The following is a 20,146-nucleotide window of genomic DNA, read 5'->3' on the forward strand; positions in this document are numbered from 1 at the left end:
ATCTAATAAAATCTTAACACAAAACATCCAGGAAATCTGGGACATCATAAAAAGACCAAACCTAAGAATAATAGGGGTAGAAGAAGAAGAACTCCAGGTCAAAGGCACAGAAAATATATTCAACAAAATCATAGAAGAAAACTTTCCCAACCTAAAGAAGGATATCCCTATGAAGGTACAAGAAGCTTACAGAACACCATATAGACTGGATCAAAAAAAAATCCCCTCTCCATATAATAATCAAAACACAAAATAAAGAATAAAGAAAGAATATTAAGAACTGCAAAGGAAAAAGGTCAAGTAACATATAAAGGTAAACCTATCAGAATTACACCCAACTTCTCAATGGAAACCATGAAAGCCAGAAAGTCCTGGATAGATGTGCCCCAGACACTAAGAGACTATGGATACAAGCCGAGACTACTCTACCCAGCAAAGCTTTCAATTACCATCGATGGAAAAAACAAGATATTCCAAGACAAAAAGAGATTTAAACAATACGTATCTACAAACCAGCCCTACAGAAAATACTAGAAGGAAAACCCCATCCAAAGGAAGCTAACTGCACCCACAAAAACACAGGCGATTGATAATCCCCTACCAGCATAACTCAAAGAAGGGAAACACACAAACACTACTACAGAAAAATAACCAGAATTAACAACCACTGGTCATTAATATCACTTAATATCAATGTACTCAATTCATCTATAAAAAGACACAGACTAAGAGAATGGTTACAAGAACAGGATCCAGCCTTCTTCTGTATACAAGAAACACACCTCAACCTCAAAGACAGACACTACCTCAGAGTAAAGGGTTGGGAAAAAATTTTCCACTCAAATGGACCTAAGAATCAAGTGGTTGTAGTTATTCTAATATCTAACAAAATAGATTTCAAACTAAAATCAATCAGAAGAGATGGAGAAGGACACTATACTCACAACAGGAACAATCCATCAAGATGTAGTCTCAATCCTGAACATCTATGCCCCAATACAAGAGCACCCACATATGTAAAAGAAACATTATTAAAACAAATCACACATCAAACCCCATACACTAATAGTAGAAGTAGTCAACACTCCACTCTCACCAAAGGACAGGTCAACCAAACAGAAATTTAACAGAAAAATAAGAGAACTAACAGATGTCATGAATCAAATGTACTTAACAGACATCTATACAACATTCCACCCAAGCACAAAAGAATATACCTTCATCTTAGCACCTCATGGAACTATCTCTAAAACTGATCACATACTTGGTAACAAAGCAAACCTCCACAGATACAAAAAAATTGGAGTAACCACCTGTATCTTATCAGATCACTGGTGTGGGAGAATTATCTGTAATCTGTCAATCATGTTTTAAATAAACGCTGATTGGCCAGGTTGGAAGTATAGGCAGCAAAACCAGACAGGAAGTAGAGGTGATGCAATGAGAACAGGAGAATTCTGGGAAGGAGGAAGTGGCTTCCTCCCAGTCCTGCACAGACCACCGAGGAAGCAGGATGTGACCTGCCAGCTGAAAAAGGTACCGAGCCATATGACAAAAATAGATCAGAATAATGGGTTAATATAAGTCATAAGAGCTAATCAGAAAGCCAGGCGGTGGCGGCGCATGCCTTTAATCCTAGCACTCGGGAGGCAGAGGCAGGCGATCTCTGTGAGTTCAAGGCCAGCCTGGTCTACAAGAGCTAGTTCCAGGACAGGAACCAAAAAGCTACTGAGAAACCCTGTCTCGAAAAATCAAAAAAAAATCAAAAAAAAAATCAAAAAAAAAAAAAAAGAGCTAATCAGAAGCCTGAGCTAATGGCCCAATCAGCTTTATAACTTATAGAGATCTCTTTGTGATTTTCTTTGGGGCTTGCTGGCTGTGGGGTACCGGGTGAAACAGAAACCCCAATAAGTAGGCCCCATTAAGGTTACAGATCATCATGGAATAAAGTCAGAATTTAACAACGATACTACTCTCAGTGAACTACTGAACCATGCCTGGGTCAAGGAAGAAATAAAGAAATTAAAGACTTCCTTGAATTGAACAAAAATGAAGGCACAACTTATTTAATCCCATGGGACACCATGAAAACAATGCTAAGAGGAAATTCACAGCACTAAGTACCAACTTAAAGAAAATGGAGAAAGCTCACATTAGTGACTTAACAGCACACCTGAAAGCTCTAGAACAAAAAGAAGATTCACCCAGGAGAAGAAGAATATGGGAAATAATCAAATTAAAGGCTGAAATTGACAAAATAGAAACAATACAAAGAATCAATGAAACAAAGAGCTGGTTCTTTGAGAAAATCTACAAGACAGACAAACTCTTATCCAATCTAATCAAAAGGCAGAGAGAACATCCAAATTAACAAAATCAGAAATGAAAAGGGGGACATAGCAACAGACACTGAGGAAATTCAGAGAATCATTAGGTCATACTACAAAACCCTTACTGTACAAAATTGAAAAATGTAAAAGAAATGGACAATTTTTTAGATAGGTACCATATTCCAAAATTAAATCAAGACCAGGTGAGCAATTTAAATAGACCTATAAACTGCAAGGATATAGAAGCTATCTTCAAAAACCTCCCAACCAAAAATAGCCCAGGGCTGGATGGTTTCAGTGCAGAATTCTACCAGAACTTCCAAAAAAAGCTAATACTTATACTCCTCAAAGTGTTCCACATAATAGAAACAGAAGGAACATTGCCAAACTCTTTTTATGAGGCTACAGTTACCCTGATACCAAAACTACACAAAGACTCAACCAAGAAAGAGAATTACAAACCACTCTCACCCATGAACATGATGTAAAAATACTCAATAAAATACCAGCAAACCGAATCCAAGAACACATCAAAAAAATCATCCACCATGATCAAGTCGGGTTCATCCCTGAGATGCAGGGCAGGTTTAACATACAAAAATCTATTAATCCATCATATAATAAACTGAAAGAAAAAACATATAATTATTTCATTAGACCTCCTGAAACTGAGAAGCTTCTGTAAAGCAAAGGATACAGTCAATAAGAGAAAAAGGCAGTCTACTGAATGGGAAAAGATCTTCACCAACCCCACAGCAGGCAAAGAATTGATCTCCAAAATATATAAGAAATTAGACATTAAAATTCTAAATAACCCAATTAAAAATAGGGTTCAGAACTAAATAGAGAATTCTCAACAGAAGAATCTCAAATGGCCAAAATACACTTAGACTTAGCCATCAGGGAAATACACATCAAAACAACTCTGAGATACCAATTTACACCTGTCAGAATGGCTAAGATCAAAACCACCAATGATAGCTTATGCTGGAAAGGATGTGGAGTAAGAGCAACACTGATCCACTGCTGGTGGGAATGCAAACTTGTGCAACCACTTTGGAAATCAGTGTGGTGGTTTCTCAGAAAAATGAGAATCAACCTACCTCAGGATTCAGCAATGCCACTCTTGGGCATATACCCAAAAGATGCTCAATCATACTACAAAAACATTTGTTCAACTATGTTCCCAGCAGCATTATTTGTAATAGCCAGAACCTGGTAACAACCTAGATGCTCCTCAACCAAAAAATGGATAAAGAAAATGTGGCACATTTAAACACTAGAGTACTACTCAGTGGTAAAATACAATGACATCTTGAAGTTTGCATGCAAATTAATGGAATTAGAAAACACTATCCTGAGTGAGGTAACCCAGACCCAAAAAGATGAATATGGTATGTACTCACTCATAAGTAGATACTAGCTATAAACAAAGGACACTGAACCTATCGTTCATGATCCTAGAGAAGCTAAGTAATATGATGAACCTTGAGAAAAACCTATATAGATACACCTGGAAAGTGGAAACATACAAGATCACCTGACAAAATTGGGAGCATGTAGGTGGCGGGAAGAAGGGAGGGTAGAAGGGGAACAGGAGAGGAGAAGGGAAGGGTTGAGGAGAACTTGAGGGAATGGGATACTGGAGATGGAGGAAGGACAGAGATGAGAGCAAGGAAAGAGATATCTTGATTGAGGGAGCCATTACAGGGTTAGCAGAAACGTGGCTCTAGAGAAATTCCCAGGAATCCACAGGGATGACCCCAGCTAGGACCCTAAGTACTAGAGTAAAGGGGGCCCAATCTTGACTTGCCCTGTATTCAGACTGATGAATATCTTAAATATCACCATAGAACCTTCATCCAGTAACTGATGGAAACAGAGGCAGAGACCCACATTGGAGCACTGGACTGAGCTCCTGAAATCCAGTTGAAGAATGGGAGGAATAAGAATATGAGCAAAGAGATCAAAACCATGAAGGGTTCATCCACTGAAACAGTCTACCTGAGCTAATCGGAGCTCACCAATTCCAGCCAGACTGGGAAGGAACAAGCATAGGACCAAACTAGTCCCTCTGAATGTGGTTGACAGTTGCATGGCTGGGGCAGACTGAGGGGCCACTGGCAGTGGCACCAGGATTTATCCCTACTGCATGTACTTTTTGGCATCCTATTCTCTTTGTATGTATATCTTGCTTAGCCTAGATACGGTAGGGAGGGCCTTGGAACCTTCCACAAAGCAATGTGCCTTACCCTCTTTGAGGATTAGATGGGGGTGAGGTGGTACAGTGTGTGGAGGGAATGGGAGGAGGGGAGGTAATAGGAACTTGGATTGGTATATTTTAAAAAATCTAATAAATTAAAAAATAAAAATAAATCAAAACAAAAAAAGTAGCAATCTTTTGGTCAAGAGAGAGTAGACACCGGGAGAAAGTTGGAACTTTGACAAAGACTGAAGAATAAGTCACTGTGTAAATTACATATCAACTCCTTTTAAAAATAATTTTTAGCCTGGCAGCAATTCCCATTATAGATCTTATGGGATGCTAAACTCGAAGATAAGCCTGTAGTCTACATGACCACTGAATCAGAGGACTAAGGCAGTCACAGCCACTAGAACGAAAGGTACAGTCTCCTAAAGGAGAAAGCCAGAAGGGGATCTCAAATATACAAATGCTTCACCTGTTTCTGAGCACTGCCTGAGCTGTCCAAATACAGAGAATTCCACACACCATAGCTATGGCTAGAGGAAGCACACTGGGACTGATGGATCTCATCACAGTTGGAACACATGGATGGATGAATGCACACTAGTCCAACGTCCACTGACGACCACACTGAAAAGTGTTCTCCAGAGGCCGAGGTTAGAATCCACATAAGGACACTCATAATGATTGGGAACACAGGAATGCTGCATAAAGGCAGAGACTGTACAAAGGAATCGAAAAAGCCTAGGGCTATAGATTATGAAAGAACCCTTGTCTACCATGAGAAAGCCCTGGGTTTGATCTCCAGAACTGAAAATGAGAGATACTCTAACACCTGAAGTAAAAACACAAGAAAGGACGACCAGGGCAATGGCCGTGACAGCAACAGTCAGCTCATCTAAATATATGGACCAATCCAATCATCCAATCTGAGGACAAAAGAGAAAAACGCTGGAAACTGTGACCAGACGTCTACACCCATATGTGACAATGTAAAAACTGTGACCAGACGTCTACACCCATATGCGACAATGTAAAAACTGTGACCAGAAGTCTACACCCATATGAGACAATGTAAAAATAATCACATGTAAGTAATTGGAGTGCTGGAACAAGGAGGGAGAACGAACTAAACCAATGATGAAAATAATGGCCCAAATTTGATCAAATTTGGTGACAAAATTACATACGTAGGAAACTCTATATAAAGAATAGACACAAAAGGAATCATGCCTTGGCCCACTGTAGTAAAACTGCCGAACACCAAAAATCGAGGGGAAAAATCTTGAAAACAGAATTAAAGACACTTTTCATATCAGGAAGGAGGAATTTCAATGACAAGTACTTATAGGAACAGCCGAGAGCAGAAGACAGAGGAACATGACCGTTCAAGTGCTAACTGGGGATTTTTTTCAACCGAGGAGTCCATATTCAATGAACATAAATTTCAAGAATTAAGGCGGACTTTAGATATTTTTAGATAAAAGAAACCTTAAAGACTTTGTTGAGAGCAGGCAGCACATTTGTGCCACATGCAATAATCAACAAAGTCCTTTTATTGAAAAAGAAATGAAGCTGGATGGACAGGAAACCAAGAAAACTGCCAGAAAGAATGAATCTCTAAGCGGATGCCAGATTTGCGCAGGAGCACAACAGAATGGCAGTGTGGAAGAGCGTGGTGCCTGTCCTACTGAAACACAACTTACAGCACCCTTACCACGTTCCCCATTAAAGTGAATGCAATCCGATGCATACTTACAATCATTGGGGCTCCAGGGTTCTGAGCTATAATCGTAGTGATAACTAATATATCATTTCTAAGCTGACGGTCGTAATGACTATGGCCCCTCATAAACAGATTTTTAAATACTTCCTTCAAAGCCCTGGAAAATAAAATATTAAAAATGACATTGTTATAGGCAGAATGTTTGTGCTTTTTTCAAAATTTGTTTGTTGAAATCCTTCCTTGCATGAAGTTTTGGGAAGGTGGGTTTAGGAGAAGCATTTAGACCAACAAGGCAGTCTAAAGGAATCACTGTGCTCAGACCAGGACCGCAGGGGGCTCTCCTGCAGCTTCACTCCCCAGGAGATGAGCTGTCAGCGCCCTCTGGTCTAGAAGAGCGCCTTTGCCAGAACTGCCAGGCTGGAGCCCTGAGTCCCTAGCCTCTAATACTGTTTATAAAGTACAGCTCTCTGACACTTCTTTAAGGAAAGCTGAACTGAGACACATTCTATGGGAATACTTACGTCTCTACCAACAAAATCCTACTCTTAATTTTAGACCTTTGACCAAAGTGTTCCTCATGCTTTTTATCCTCCCCAACCTGCCTCTGATTCATGGCAATGTACCAGATAAGAACCTACTAATCTAACCACCCACAGATGTACATGGGACTGTGTTACAAGATTTAACCATGTTATGCCAAAGCCACTGAAGCTGCTCTTTGTTCTCCGGATAAAGACCTTTTTAGCTGGCTTCCCAGGGCTCATACGGCCCGGCTCTTGCTCTCCCTGAAGCTTCAGCTCCTAACAGCCTGCCTTACTCTTCTGTTCTTGGACTAAACTTCTTGCAGGTTTCATTTTATTATTTTTTCTGAATCTGATTTTTAGTTCTCTTTTCCAGTGTGAGATGCTCTCTGCAAACGACTGTGACTGTCTCCTAACTGCCGAGATGGCTGGGGTTACTGAGAATGAGGGTCATAAACCATGCCCTCAACTCCAGGGCAGGTGCCTCTGTAGTGGACAGCCACTGGTTTGCCTCTTGGGGCCCATGTGCAGCTTCTTTGTAACAACACGAGTCTTATTTTTCATTTAGACATTTGCTCTCTCCAGCTTGTGGCTACAGCAGTGGTTCTCAACTTCCTAATGCTGTGACCCTTTAATACAGTTCCTCACGGTGTGGTAACCCCCAACCATAAGATTATCTTACTTGCTAATTCATAACTGAAACTTTGCTACTGTTATGAATCTTAACGTAAACATCTGATATGCAGGCTATCTGAAATGTGATCCTGGTGAAGAGTTGTTTCACCCCAAAGGGGTTGTGACCAGGATTGAGAATCGCTGCTCTACCAAGGATGAAGGCAGAAGAGTAAAGACAGCGCCAACAGACAGGGAGGCTCTAAGTCCTCACATTTGCGGAACTTTCAGTAACGAGGCTCATGAAATCAGCTTATTCCTTGTTTTTTAATTGCATCCTCATCAGTTGATGTTCTAGTTTCTTCTCTGTTGCTGTGGTAAATCACCAACCAAGAGCAACTCGCAGGAGGAAAGGAGGGCTGGGCCATCTCAGATCAGTTCCAGTCCCTCAATGATGACTTCCTTCTCAGTACTTACAGACTGTGCCAAGTTAACATTTAAAGATAACTAGGACAGTAGGACTGGGGTTGGTGTCACTTGAAAACAGAAACATGTTCATCCATCTTATTCTGCAGAAAGATGCAATACCTTGCAAAAATCTCTTTCATTATGTTATGTTTATTATACTTTTTAAAAATTTCTTATATACTTGTTTTTCTCTGCAAATATAAGAGGTCCATGAAATGTTCCAGTTTATTTTTTAATTAAAATTTTATTTTATTGGTTGGGATGTAAAAACAAAAAATAAACATACAAAATTACTTTAGATTTATTTATTATATATATATATATGTTTATGCCCTACATGTATGTGTGATGCCCATGGAGGTCACAAGAGGGAACTGGATCCCCTGGGACTGGAGCTATGAGTGGTTGGGAGCTGCCACGTGGGTGCTGGGAATCAAACCCACATCCTGTTGAAGAACTTCACTGCTGAGCCAGCTCTCGAACTCTTATATTTTATTTGAGTTTTTGACATGGGGTCTCACTGTGTAGCTGTTTAGCCTGCAGCTCACTCCTGAACTCACAGAGCTCTGCCTTCCTCTGCCTCCCAAGTTCTGGGGTTAAAGGTGTGTCGCTAGCACACCCAGTTTTTAGTTACATTTTTATGATCTCAGACAGACCATAGCAAACAGACAATAACCATTTATTGAATATGAATAATTTAGCAACTTGAAAACTTACATTTAATTGACTAATTATAGAACTAGAAATGTGGTAAATACTAATCAGAACTCTAATGAATAAATAGTTATAACATTCTAATTTTACAGCTGGGTGGTGGTGGCACACGCCTTTAATCCCAGCACTCAGAGACAGATATCTGTGACTTTGAGGCCAGCCTAGTCTACAAAAGATAGTTCCAGGACAGGCTACACAGAAATACTGTCTCGAAAAAAGCCAAAAAAAAAAAAAAAAATTCTAAGTTTACTTTAACCATCTGTAAAGGCACAATTAACTCCAGAGTTCGATACTTTGAGAGCACCCTACTCGACAACTGTGGCTTCTCCAGGGCACGGCAGTACACACTTACATGTAATCCCAGTCCTGGGGAAGAAGAGGAGGGAGACCAGCCGCACTCAACTATACTGCGAGTTCTAGGCCAGCTTACTACACGAGACCTAGTTCAGAATTCACAAAAGAACAAAAAAGTGTAGCTTTTTCTATTTCTGCAATGGCATGAGACACAGCCATCAGATGAATCAAAAGTTCAGTCAAACATAGATTCAAAGTTTAGTTATCTATGACTGGCTGTGGTTCAAGGCAAATGACATTCCTATCTACCCACATACACTTACAGCAGGCATTCCAAGTTACTAAGCTGTTGTATAATTTCGTCTTTTGAAGATTTTTCCAACAAATTCCAAAGTATTTCTGAGGAACGAAATAGAAGTTGTCCTGAAGGATCTGGGTCATTGAGGTGAGCACAGATTCTGCCGGCAGCTTGGGCTTTCACCATTAAAGTGCAATTAGCTTCTGAAAATGAAATTTAAAAACTATTTATATTGCATCGTCTTTTAGAGAAAAAGAAGCTAGCAGACAATGGAATGTTTAAATTCAGCAACACCATACACACCGGAAGTCGAGAGATGCTGGAGAACTTTAAGAACCCAAAGCTTCTCAACAAGCTGGTTTTCGATCAGGAGCACGGACTGGACCATTGCTTTTGCCAGACCTCCAACTTCAGCCATCTTAACCTTGTACGATGAGCTCACCTGCTGGTACCCTAACACCACAACAGGGACAACTATTTCACACAATGATCAGTTACTATAGAAACAATGTAAAAAACGTTTGAAAGAACATACGGCATCTAAAACGTGTACAGTATAGGGATAGGAAAGTTTCCTATAAATAGATAGACAGTATATATTTAATCTTTGCAGGTTATTACAATATGTGTCTCGACTATCTAGCTCTAGATTTGTAGCATGATACAATAGCAAGAATAAAGCCATAAATAAAATGAAAAAAGGGACATGGTTGTGTCCAATAACATTTAATTTGCAATATGCCATAGTCTTTTGTCCTTGAAATAAACCCACAGATTTTGGAAATACATCTTCAATTCTAAAAAACAAAATCCAAGATTGTGTCAGTAAGTAATAACTTTCTATAAAGGCCAATAGCATGGTTCCAAATACATTACATTTTCACTATATGTGACAATGAACTGCTTCAACTCTTTGAAGAGATAAGAATTACATCATATCAGCAGTAAGTAAGAGGGGAGAAGTAAATGACTGTGAATGCAGGGGTATTTTAGGGGAGCTGAACAACATAACTTACAAGAGTTTCCTTCTGCTGTAGGTCCTATGAGACACACTGTCACTTTCGCTCTTTGCACGGGTGCCTGCCTCATTGTTTATAGCCACAGGGAGTAAATGAACACCACAGTAAGGTGAAGCTGTTTTCCCCAGTGGTCTCTCTTATAACTCCCTGACATCGTGACTTTTGAAACCAACTAGATTCTTTAACCACGACATTGTTCTAGATGTCTGTCAGTTTGTCCTAACTTTCTGAGTTTGGTCTCCGGGCCATAGACAAGGTCCTGTCCATTTCTGAGATGGGTTATCTGGGGTGTGCCCTGCATGCTCACCGTGAGAGTTTAAACAGGCATTCACGGAGAGATGGCTCACCACGGAAGAGCATGAGAATTTGAGTTTGAATCTATTAACACAAAGGTGAGAAGCTTGGCACGGGCTGGGCCTGGTGGTACATGCCTTCCGTTTCAGCACTCAGGAGGCAGAGGCAGGAAAAGCTCTGTGAGCTCTCTGCTAGTCTGGTCTACACAGATAGTACCAGGCAGCCAGGGGGACATAGAGGCACTATGTCTCAACAACAGTAGCAACAACAAAAAAACCTTAAGAACAACAAAAACAAACACAAACACAAAAAAGCATGCCATGGCTACACACCTGCCTGTGACTCTAGGGCTTGTGGGTAGTCTGGAAGGTTTCTGGGGCTTACAGACTACCAGTTTAAGTCGAGGTTTAGTAAGAGACCCTGTCTCCAAGGATTAGGAAGTGACAGAGCAGGACTCCCAATGTCCTTAGCTACCTATACACATATATGAGCATATACTACACACACATGTACCATACACATATACAGCACACACACACACAGATACATACAAAATTTAAAACATGAAAATACAAAGGAGAATAAAAGTTGCTTATAATTTTACCATTTAAAGGTAATATTAACAATCAATATATTTCTTGTTGTTTATTTTTAATATATGAACATAATTTTCATAGCACATTCCATACAGAATTCTATATTCTACTGTATCTCACCAACAAAATACTTTCCCAACTCATGGTTTTAGTTGTATAAGTCTTTCATAGGGTGACCTGAAGTGCTTTACACTTGAGTATACATTGAGTTTACATTTCTATAGAAGGACACAGTAACAGCCAGTCTCATGGACCTAATTTCTGTCTCGTGGACTATATATATTTCCCAATCACTCTGCTGAGGACTTTCTAGCTCTGGTACCAGACATCCAGCTATGACCATGACTTGGAACCAACTGAGCAACACTTAGTAAGGGCATTGTCTTCAACTCCCAATTTCCAGGTTACACTCACTTCCCTGTACCTCAAAACTTCACTGTCTTAATTCATGTACCACTCTCTCCCTCCTTTTCTCCCTCCCTCCCTTCTTTCCTTTTTTTCTTATTGGTTTTTCAAGGCAGGGTTTCTCTGTGCATCAGCCCTAGCTGTCCCCTGGAACTAGCTCTTATAGATCAGGCTAGCCTCAAACTCATAGAGATCTGTCTCCCTCTGTCTCCCCAGTTTTGGGATTAAACGTGTGCATCACTGCTGCCTGGCTTCTTCTTTTTAATAAAGTGTTTTTTGTTTGTTTGTTTGTTTTGAGACAGAGTTTAGCCCTGACTGTCCTGGAACTTGCTCTGTAGACCAGGCTTGCCTTGATCTCAAAGAGATCCACCTGCCTCTGCCTCCTGAGTGCTAGAATTAAAGATGTGTGCCACTACATTTGACTCTAAATTAAGTTTTAAGATATTTCTGTTTTATTTGAATTCTGTTTCTTTTGGTTCATGTTTGTGGCAATGTGTGCCATGACCCATGTGTGCCAAGGCAAGTGTGTAGAGGTCAGAGGACGGCCTAAAGGAGTCAGTTCTTTCCTTCCACTAAGTGGGTCCTGAGGATTGAACTCAAGCCGCCAGCCTTGGCAGCAGATGCCTTTACCCACTGCACCATCTTGCCAATCCTGTTTCCTTTTCTTTAAGAGGTCTCTATTTTGCTGAATTAATTCTAAGCTTGTGCTTACAACTTCTCATGTTCACTTTGAGGATTTTGCTTTTCCACTTCCACTTAGGAACTTGTAGTTTATCTGCCTGCAAGCTTCATTTCCACATCCTAAAGCTAACTACAAAAGCCAAACAACCATTCACTGATCTTGCTACCGGCTAAGCTGCTGGTTCCCCATCGTCTTGTTTGCTTTACCATTTCAATTCTAAATACAAGTTTGTATCTATGAGCTGCTTCGCTCCTAAGTGACTGCTTCTGTTCTCATGATCCTTTCATAATGCTACAGGATCACCACTGTCAGCAGACCTCACACGTTCACCACAGCTTTCTAGGGATGGCATTAGCTTGGTTTTTCCACCCATCATTACAGAAATTTCTTCAGTACTGATACCAAGACCACCTTTCTTCACAAAACGTTTCATTCACTAATTCATTTTATTCATTCATAGGTGTCTTTCGGCTTCTTTCTCTGTAAACACAAATTGATTTATTTCTTACTTTTGGTGAGTATTTTTATAGAAGAGGCTACACCAATTATTTTGCTTCATGCTCGTCCAAGTACACCGACAGGCTTATTCTGCCCTAAAGTCTTCATGGGCCTTTGACATGACTTGTGACAACTGAAAGTTTTGAAAATATTTTTTCACACCAACACGCTGTGGAGTGCATTCGGAAACAGGACTCCAGTGAGGACTGTTGCGTATTTTTTTCTATGAAGGTGTTTCACTATAGTGTTCTATAAATTGAATCAAGATAACTAGAGCTGTTCCACAGTTATATTAACACAAGTTCTCTAGATTTGGCATTCTCCTGGGTCAGGAAAAGTCAATCATGTGATACTGAACATGCTTGCTGCTCACGGATTCTTTCCAGCAAGGGTTCTCTCATGCTTGTGAGAGTTCTGGGTTTAATGAAGGCTTTCCCACATTGCTTACAACACTGAGTTTCTTTTTGTTTGAGCAGCGGAAGCTTTCACCACAGTGCTTAAACAAGAAAGGATTATTTCGTCTATGAATCTTTTCACAGCTGCAAAGGGCCCTGAACCCCTCAGGCATTTTCCACATTGCCTACATATACAGTTCTGGCTCCAGTGTGAGTTCTTTCACGTGTTTGAAGCTATTTTTTGTGACAGTCACATCGTTTTATCACAGTGTTTACAAACATAAGGTTTCTCTCCAATGTGAGTTCATTCACACACTTGAAGGGAACATGGACGGCTGAAGATTTTCTCACACTGCTCACATGCATAATTCATGCATGTCTCCACACAGAACTAGGTAAACCACATGCTCCCCTGACATGGCTTACATAATTCATGCATGTCTCCATACAGAACTAGATAAACCACATGCTCCCCACAACATGGCTTACATAATTCATGCATGTCTCCACACGGAACTAGATAAACCACATGCTCCCCCGACATGGCTTACATAATTCATGCATGTCTCCACACAGAACTAGATAAACCACATGCTCCCCCCGACATGGCTTACATAATTCATGCATGTCTCCATACAGAACTAGATAAACCACATGCTCCCCCCGACATGGCTTACATAATTCATGCATGTCTCCACACAGAACTAGATAAACCACATGCTCTCCCCGACATGGCTTACATAATTCATGCATGTCTCCACACAGAACTAGATAGACCACATGCTCCCCACAACATGGCTTACATAATTCATGCATGTCTCCACACGGAACTAGATAAACCACATGCTCCCCACAGCATGGCTTACATAATTCATGCATGTCTCCATACAGAACTAGATAAACCACATGCTCCCCCCGACATGGCTTACATAATTCATGCATGTCTCCACACAGAACTAGATAAACCACATGCTCCCCCCGACATGGCTTACACTCAGACTTTCAGCCCAGAGCAACTTCTCTTACGTATTAGAAATGAAGCGGACAGTCAAAGGCTCACCACACATTTCACACGTATGAGGCCTCTCCACCGTGCGTCACCACGTGTCTCTGAATGCCTGGAGCGTCATACAAGCTCTGCTTATCTCTGTAAGGTTTCTCGCCGCTCTGTGTCGTTTCAGGTTTGGGGAAGCACAGGGACGGTAGCTCCTTTGTGTTCCTTACATTTGTGTACATGGCTGCTCTTTCCTGACACTCCTTTGGTCTAGTGTGTGAGCAGACTGAGCTTTGGAGGGCGAATATGGAGATGAAAGGCAAGCTCTACTTCTCCACAGCCCAGGTTTCTGATGGTTACACAGGAGGCATATTCAGTTCAGAATATTCAGTCTGGCTCAGCAGCTCTCCACATTGGTCACAAAATGTATGTTCATAATCTACCATTGGCCTTTAAGTTTCCTATGAGGCTTTTGTACTTCTCTCTGATGTTCTGGCTTTTTCATGTGTCTTTTTCCAGCTTTCTGGTGTCCCAGGTCCTCTCCATGGCTGTTCTCTCCTGCAGCCTGGCTAGGTGACAGTGCACCAGAGGTGAGCAGCCTGTGATCTCAGCAGCACATGTGGATCTCAGTGATGGCGACACCAGACAAACCTCTTCCGCTTTTGAACATTTCTAGACTTCAATGTTTCCCTTACTTCTTTCAAGCATGTTTTCCAGCTCTCCGTATGAACACTCACCACAGTGTTCCTCTTGCTCCCTTGCTCGTCACATGATTTATTTCCTGACTAATTCAATCACTGACAGCTTCAGTTTTCCTTTGCACTCAGTGAATTTCAAGTCTGTTTTTCTGATCTCTGATGATTTTAGTATTCAATGTCTACTATCCACTAAATTCTCCAATCTGTCTACCTGAGACTTCATAATGTATATTCAATAATCTCCTTGCATATTTCACTAACTCAGAGATCTTGTTATGTTCTCCTTAGCCACACACTTTTACTACCATAGAGTGGTTTTTATCTATTTAAAAACATATAACTTCAAAATATCATTTATTCCCTACCTTACCATATTGATTAAAAATTATATAATCAACGAAGAAACATTACATCCTCACAATACTAATGCTTGACATAATCTACTCACCATTATATATTAAGATTGCCTAGCTATAACATACAGTTCTCCCCAAACACAATAGAAAATGGCACCAGTATTACTAATTTAACATCTACTTGAATGTATTGATATTGTGGTTAAAATAATTTTATTTACAATCTAAGAAATACCACAGGTAACAAACTCAACTGGCTACAACTTTATCAACTGGGTCATAAATATTTAGCATTAAGACAAAAATTTGATGTGAATCCCCAAACTAAAATAAAAATACTTATACAACTTTTAAATGTAACTGAAGAAGTCAAAGTTACACAAAAATTTTATTTTTATGTGTTAAAAACACAAGCCCCTGTGTTTTCAAAGTTTACTGAAATAATATACGATGAATTTTTGTTTCCCAAAGACAAGCTGTCACTGAAAGGCAAGTGAGAACGCTACCTGGAATGTGCTTCTTCGGAGGCTCCGCATGATAGAAGTCGACGATGCACTTACAAATTTGTATCCTTAATTTAGAACTCGGTATTTTCATCAGTTCACCTGCCAGGAGGATAAAGGAGAGTGGTGTAATAACATAAGTTCATTTAAAAATGTAAGCATATAATACCAAGGTTATAATAGTTATTTTAAAATCCCATCAGATATTCATTATGGGTCTTCTAATTACATGTGTGATCATGTGGAACACACACACTGTTCCACCGCCACCCATAACTTCATATGGGGTATTTTCTGGGAAATTCCTTGTTACATAATAGAGTATACACATTGTATACTCACACAAACAAGACATTAAATCAGCCCAAGAGAGAGCAACTATGGTGCACAGTGAATGTAAGATGTAGCAGTGGCTGCTGGCAGACAGTATACTGTTGGACAGTTAATTCAAAAATGGTAAGTGGAAATACATTTATTTATCCAAATGCTACAATACAGTAAATCCACAATGCAGGGACAGTCACGTGTCACTTATCAAGTGTTATGCATTGCATACAACTGTGCCGCTGTGTTTTCACGTATTTTCATATAACTGGCAAAGGAGCATTGCTTCTACCACCATCAATCACCACAAAAATGTGATAATGAGTTGCTCTATGGAAAGTTATGCCATCAATAGGTGATATAATTTTTTGGCTCAATGATAGATTTATAAGACCATCATCTTTTTTTTCTTTTTCTTTTTTTGGTTTTCCGAAACAAGGTTTCTTTGTAGCTTTGAAGCCTGTCCTAGAACTAGCTCTTGTAGACCAGGCTGGCCTCGAACTCACAGAGATCCGCCTGCTTCTGCCTCCCGAGTGCTGGGATTAAAGGCGTGCGCCATCACCATCCGGTCAGGACCACTGTCTTACATATGTTCTACTGTTGTGTGAAATGAAGGGATATAGTTCAGGATAGTCTGTGATCATATGTGCATATGTACATACATGTCCACATAATACTTTGATTCTATCCTTACATATTTGACATCTCAATCATGTCAGCCTCTTCTTTCCAGAAAGAAGAGAAGATACTAATAATATAGGTACTGAAGCCAGATATCCAAGAGTAAATTCCAGCTCTGCTACACACTCCACGTGTGAACTAGAGCTTTGATTTTTATATCTGTAAACCAGGCATAAGTTACCATCTAAGAATGCTGGGAAGATTGATTTCACATGAGACAAGGCTGAGAATAATGCTTAGCACACTGGTAAGTGCCACATGTGATAGTCACTGTTGACAACAAATAGGCTAGCATTTTTTCTAACGAGAGTCAGAAACTTGTCTTTCACAGTGTGTTCTTTCCTTAAAATTCCTGTTAGCTTTGTTCTCAATTTGCTGGCAGACTGAAATAGAGGAATTTGGGGGCATTCTTTGACTCAAAGGCAATAATTGTATGTTCAAGATTTCTAGTGCGGATGAAGGACACAGGGTTTCTTTTCAGTGGCATCTATACTATTACTGAGTCTGATTTAGCTAATTCAATAATCCAAGCTAGGTTGTATTCATTCCTTTGAAGTCCAACAAGAATGTTCTCTGCTCATTTCGGAGGGGAGGCAGAGGGAGGTGAGTCTCAGGGAAACTATGGTTAGGATGTAATACATGTAAGACTAAGAGAGAATGTTCCCTAGGAGAATCTGAAGATAATCTGCGGGACTCTGCAATGACCTTTGTCATCTGACCTATGCTGTCTGGTTGCCTAAGGACAACTAGAGTCAGCAGGATCAGCTTGAGGAGTAAACTGGAGAGCTCGATTCTCTGAGGATAAAAGAGTAAAGAATTCCATCAAGACGGGGCTTTAATTTGGGCCTACTGGAAAGTTCAGTTCACCTCCAGCAGGAGTGGCAGAGCCTGAGGGAGCACAAAGACGGGGTGGAGCACTGGCCAGTGGGTGAGGGAGCACAAAGACGGGGTGGAGCACTAGCCAGTGGGTGAGGGAGCACAAAGATGGGGTGGAGCACTGGCCAGTGGGTGAGGGAGCACAAAGACGGGGTGGAGCACTGGCCAGTGGGTGAGGGAGCACAAAGATGGGGTGGAGCACTGGCCAGTGGGTAAGGGAGCACAAAGACGGGGTGGAGCACTGGCCAGTGGGTGAGGGAGCACAAACACGGGGTGGGGCACTGGCCAGTGGGTGAGGGAGCACAAAGACGGGGTGGAGCACTGGCCAGTGGGTGAGGGAGCACAAACACGGGGTGGAGCACTGGCCAGTGGGTGAGAGAGCACAAACACGGGGTGGAGCACTGGCCAGTGATCACTGCTGGTGGAGGGGCAGACTGACTTCTCGAAGAAGACACGTTCCAGTGAAAGAACACACACTCACAAAATGGTCTGGATAGGCAAAAGTACACTACAAAATTGGGGGGTTAGATCTAGGAAGAGTTGGGTGAGGTATCAAAATATGTCGCATGAACCTCTCAAAGAACTAAGAAAAAAAGGTCAACAAACCCATCACTAAACTATACATCAAATCAAATATGGAAGTAAAAGCCTGCCTCAAACACCTCAGGAGAAAATAGTTCCAGAATCATCATTGCGCACACCCTAATAACTCTCAACTATAAAATAAGGGAAGAGCCTTGGGTGGAAGAGATGGTTAAGAAGAACACATTAGAAAAATTAACCATTATGATCAAGTAGGCTTCATTCCAGGGATGCAGGGCTGGTTCAACATACGTAAATCTATCAATGTAATCCATCATATAAATAAACTGAAAGAAAACAACCATATGATCATTTCATTAGATGCTGAAAAAGCATTTGACAAAATTCAACATCCCTTCATGATAAAGGTCTTAGAGAGATTAGGGATACAAGGGTCGTACCTAACTATAATAAAAGCTATTTATAGCAAGCCGACAACTAACATCAAATTAAATGGAGAGAAACTCAAAGCCATCCCACTAAAATCAGGAACACGACAAGGCTGTCCACTCTCTCCATACCTCTTCAATATAGTGCTTGAAGTTCTAGCGATAGCAATAAGACAACATAAGGGGATCAAAGGGATTCAAATTGGAAAGGAAGAAGTTAAACTTTCATTATTTGCAGATGATATGATAGTATACATAAGCGACCCCAAAAACTCCAGCAAAGAACTCTTACAGCTGATAAACACCTTTAGTAGCGTGGCAGGATACAAGATCAATTCCAAAAAATCAGTTGCCCTCCTATACACAAAGGATAAGGAAGCTGAGAGGGAAATCAGAGAAGCATCACCCTTCACGATAGCCACAAACAGCATAAAATATCTTGGGGTAACTCTAACCAAGGAAGTGAAGGATCTATTTGACAAGAACTTTAAGTCTTTGAAGAAACAAATTGAGGAGGATACCAGAAAATGGAAGGATCTCTCTTGCTCTTGGATTGGGAGGATCAACATAGTAAAAATGGCAATTCTACCAAGGGCAATTTATAGATTCAATGCAATCCCCATTAAAATCCCATCAAAATTCTTCACAGATCTTGAGAGGACATTAATCAACTTTATATGGAAAAACAAAAAACCCAGGACAGCCAAAACAATCTTATACAATAAAGGAACTTCTGGAGGCATTACCATCCCTGACTTCAAACTCTATTACAGAGCTTCAGTAATGAAAACAGCTTGGTATTGGCATAAAAACAGAGAAGTTGATCAATGGAATCGAGTAGAAGACCCTGATTTTAACCCACAAACATGAACACCTGATTTTTGATAAAGGAACTAAAAGTATTCAATGGAAGAAAGAAAGCATCTTCAACAAATGGTGCTGGCAGAACTGGTTGTCAACCTGTAGAAGAATGAAAATAGATCCATATCTATCGCCATGCACAAAACTCAAGTCCAAATGGATTAAAGATCTCAATATCAGTCTGAACACACTGAACCTGATAGAAGAAAAAGTGGGAAGTACTCTACAACATATGGGCACAGGAGATCACTTCCTATGTATATCCCCAGCAGCACAAACATTAAGGACAACATTGAATAAATGGGACCTCCTGAAACTGAAAAGCTTCTGTAAAGCAAAGGACACTGTCACTAAGACAAAAAGGCAACCCACTGACTGAGAGAAGATCTTCACCAACCCTGCAACAGACAAAGGTCTGATTTCCAAAATATATAAAGAACTCAAGAAACTAGACTTTAAAATGCTAATTAACCCAATTAAAAAATGGGGCACTGAACTGAACAGAGAATTCTCAACAGAAGAAATTCAAATGGTCAAAAGACACTTAAGGTCATGCTCAACCTCCTTAGCGATAACGGAAATGCAAATTAAAACAACTTTGAGATACCATCTTACACCTATCAGAATGGCTAAAATCAAAAACACCAATGATAGCCTTTGCTGGAGAGGTTGTGGAGTAAGGGGCACACTCATCCATTGCTGGTGGGAATGCAAACTTGTGCAACCACTTTGGAAATCAGTGTGGCGATTTCTCAGGAAATTTGGGATCAACCTACCCCAAGATCCAGTAATACCACTCTTGGGAATATACACAAGAGAAGCCC

At 40.5% G+C, this 20,146-nt stretch overlaps 1 protein-coding gene across 5 annotated transcripts in view; it reads right to left on the reverse strand.

Moving 5' to 3' along the window:
* Cfap69 (cilia and flagella associated protein 69) overlaps nt 1–20,146 on the reverse strand; it is a 78,382-nt gene that overhangs the window by 33,085 nt on the left and 25,151 nt on the right. For all 5 annotated transcript variants that reach the window (XM_057758876.1, XM_057758875.1, XM_057758879.1 and 2 more), the window contains 4 exons: nt 15,613–15,711; nt 9,473–9,622; nt 9,195–9,372; nt 6,296–6,419 (listed from right to left, as the gene is read on the reverse strand). In XM_057758876.1, coding sequence (XP_057614859.1) covers nt 6,296–6,419; nt 9,195–9,372; nt 9,473–9,622; nt 15,613–15,711 — 551 coding nt within the window. The remainder of the gene's footprint in view (nt 1–6,295; nt 6,420–9,194; nt 9,373–9,472; nt 9,623–15,612; nt 15,712–20,146) is intronic.

Source organism: Chionomys nivalis, chromosome 26 (genome assembly GCF_950005125.1).
Source record: "Chionomys nivalis chromosome 26, mChiNiv1.1, whole genome shotgun sequence".
Taxonomy (NCBI): domain Eukaryota; kingdom Metazoa; phylum Chordata; class Mammalia; order Rodentia; family Cricetidae; genus Chionomys; species Chionomys nivalis.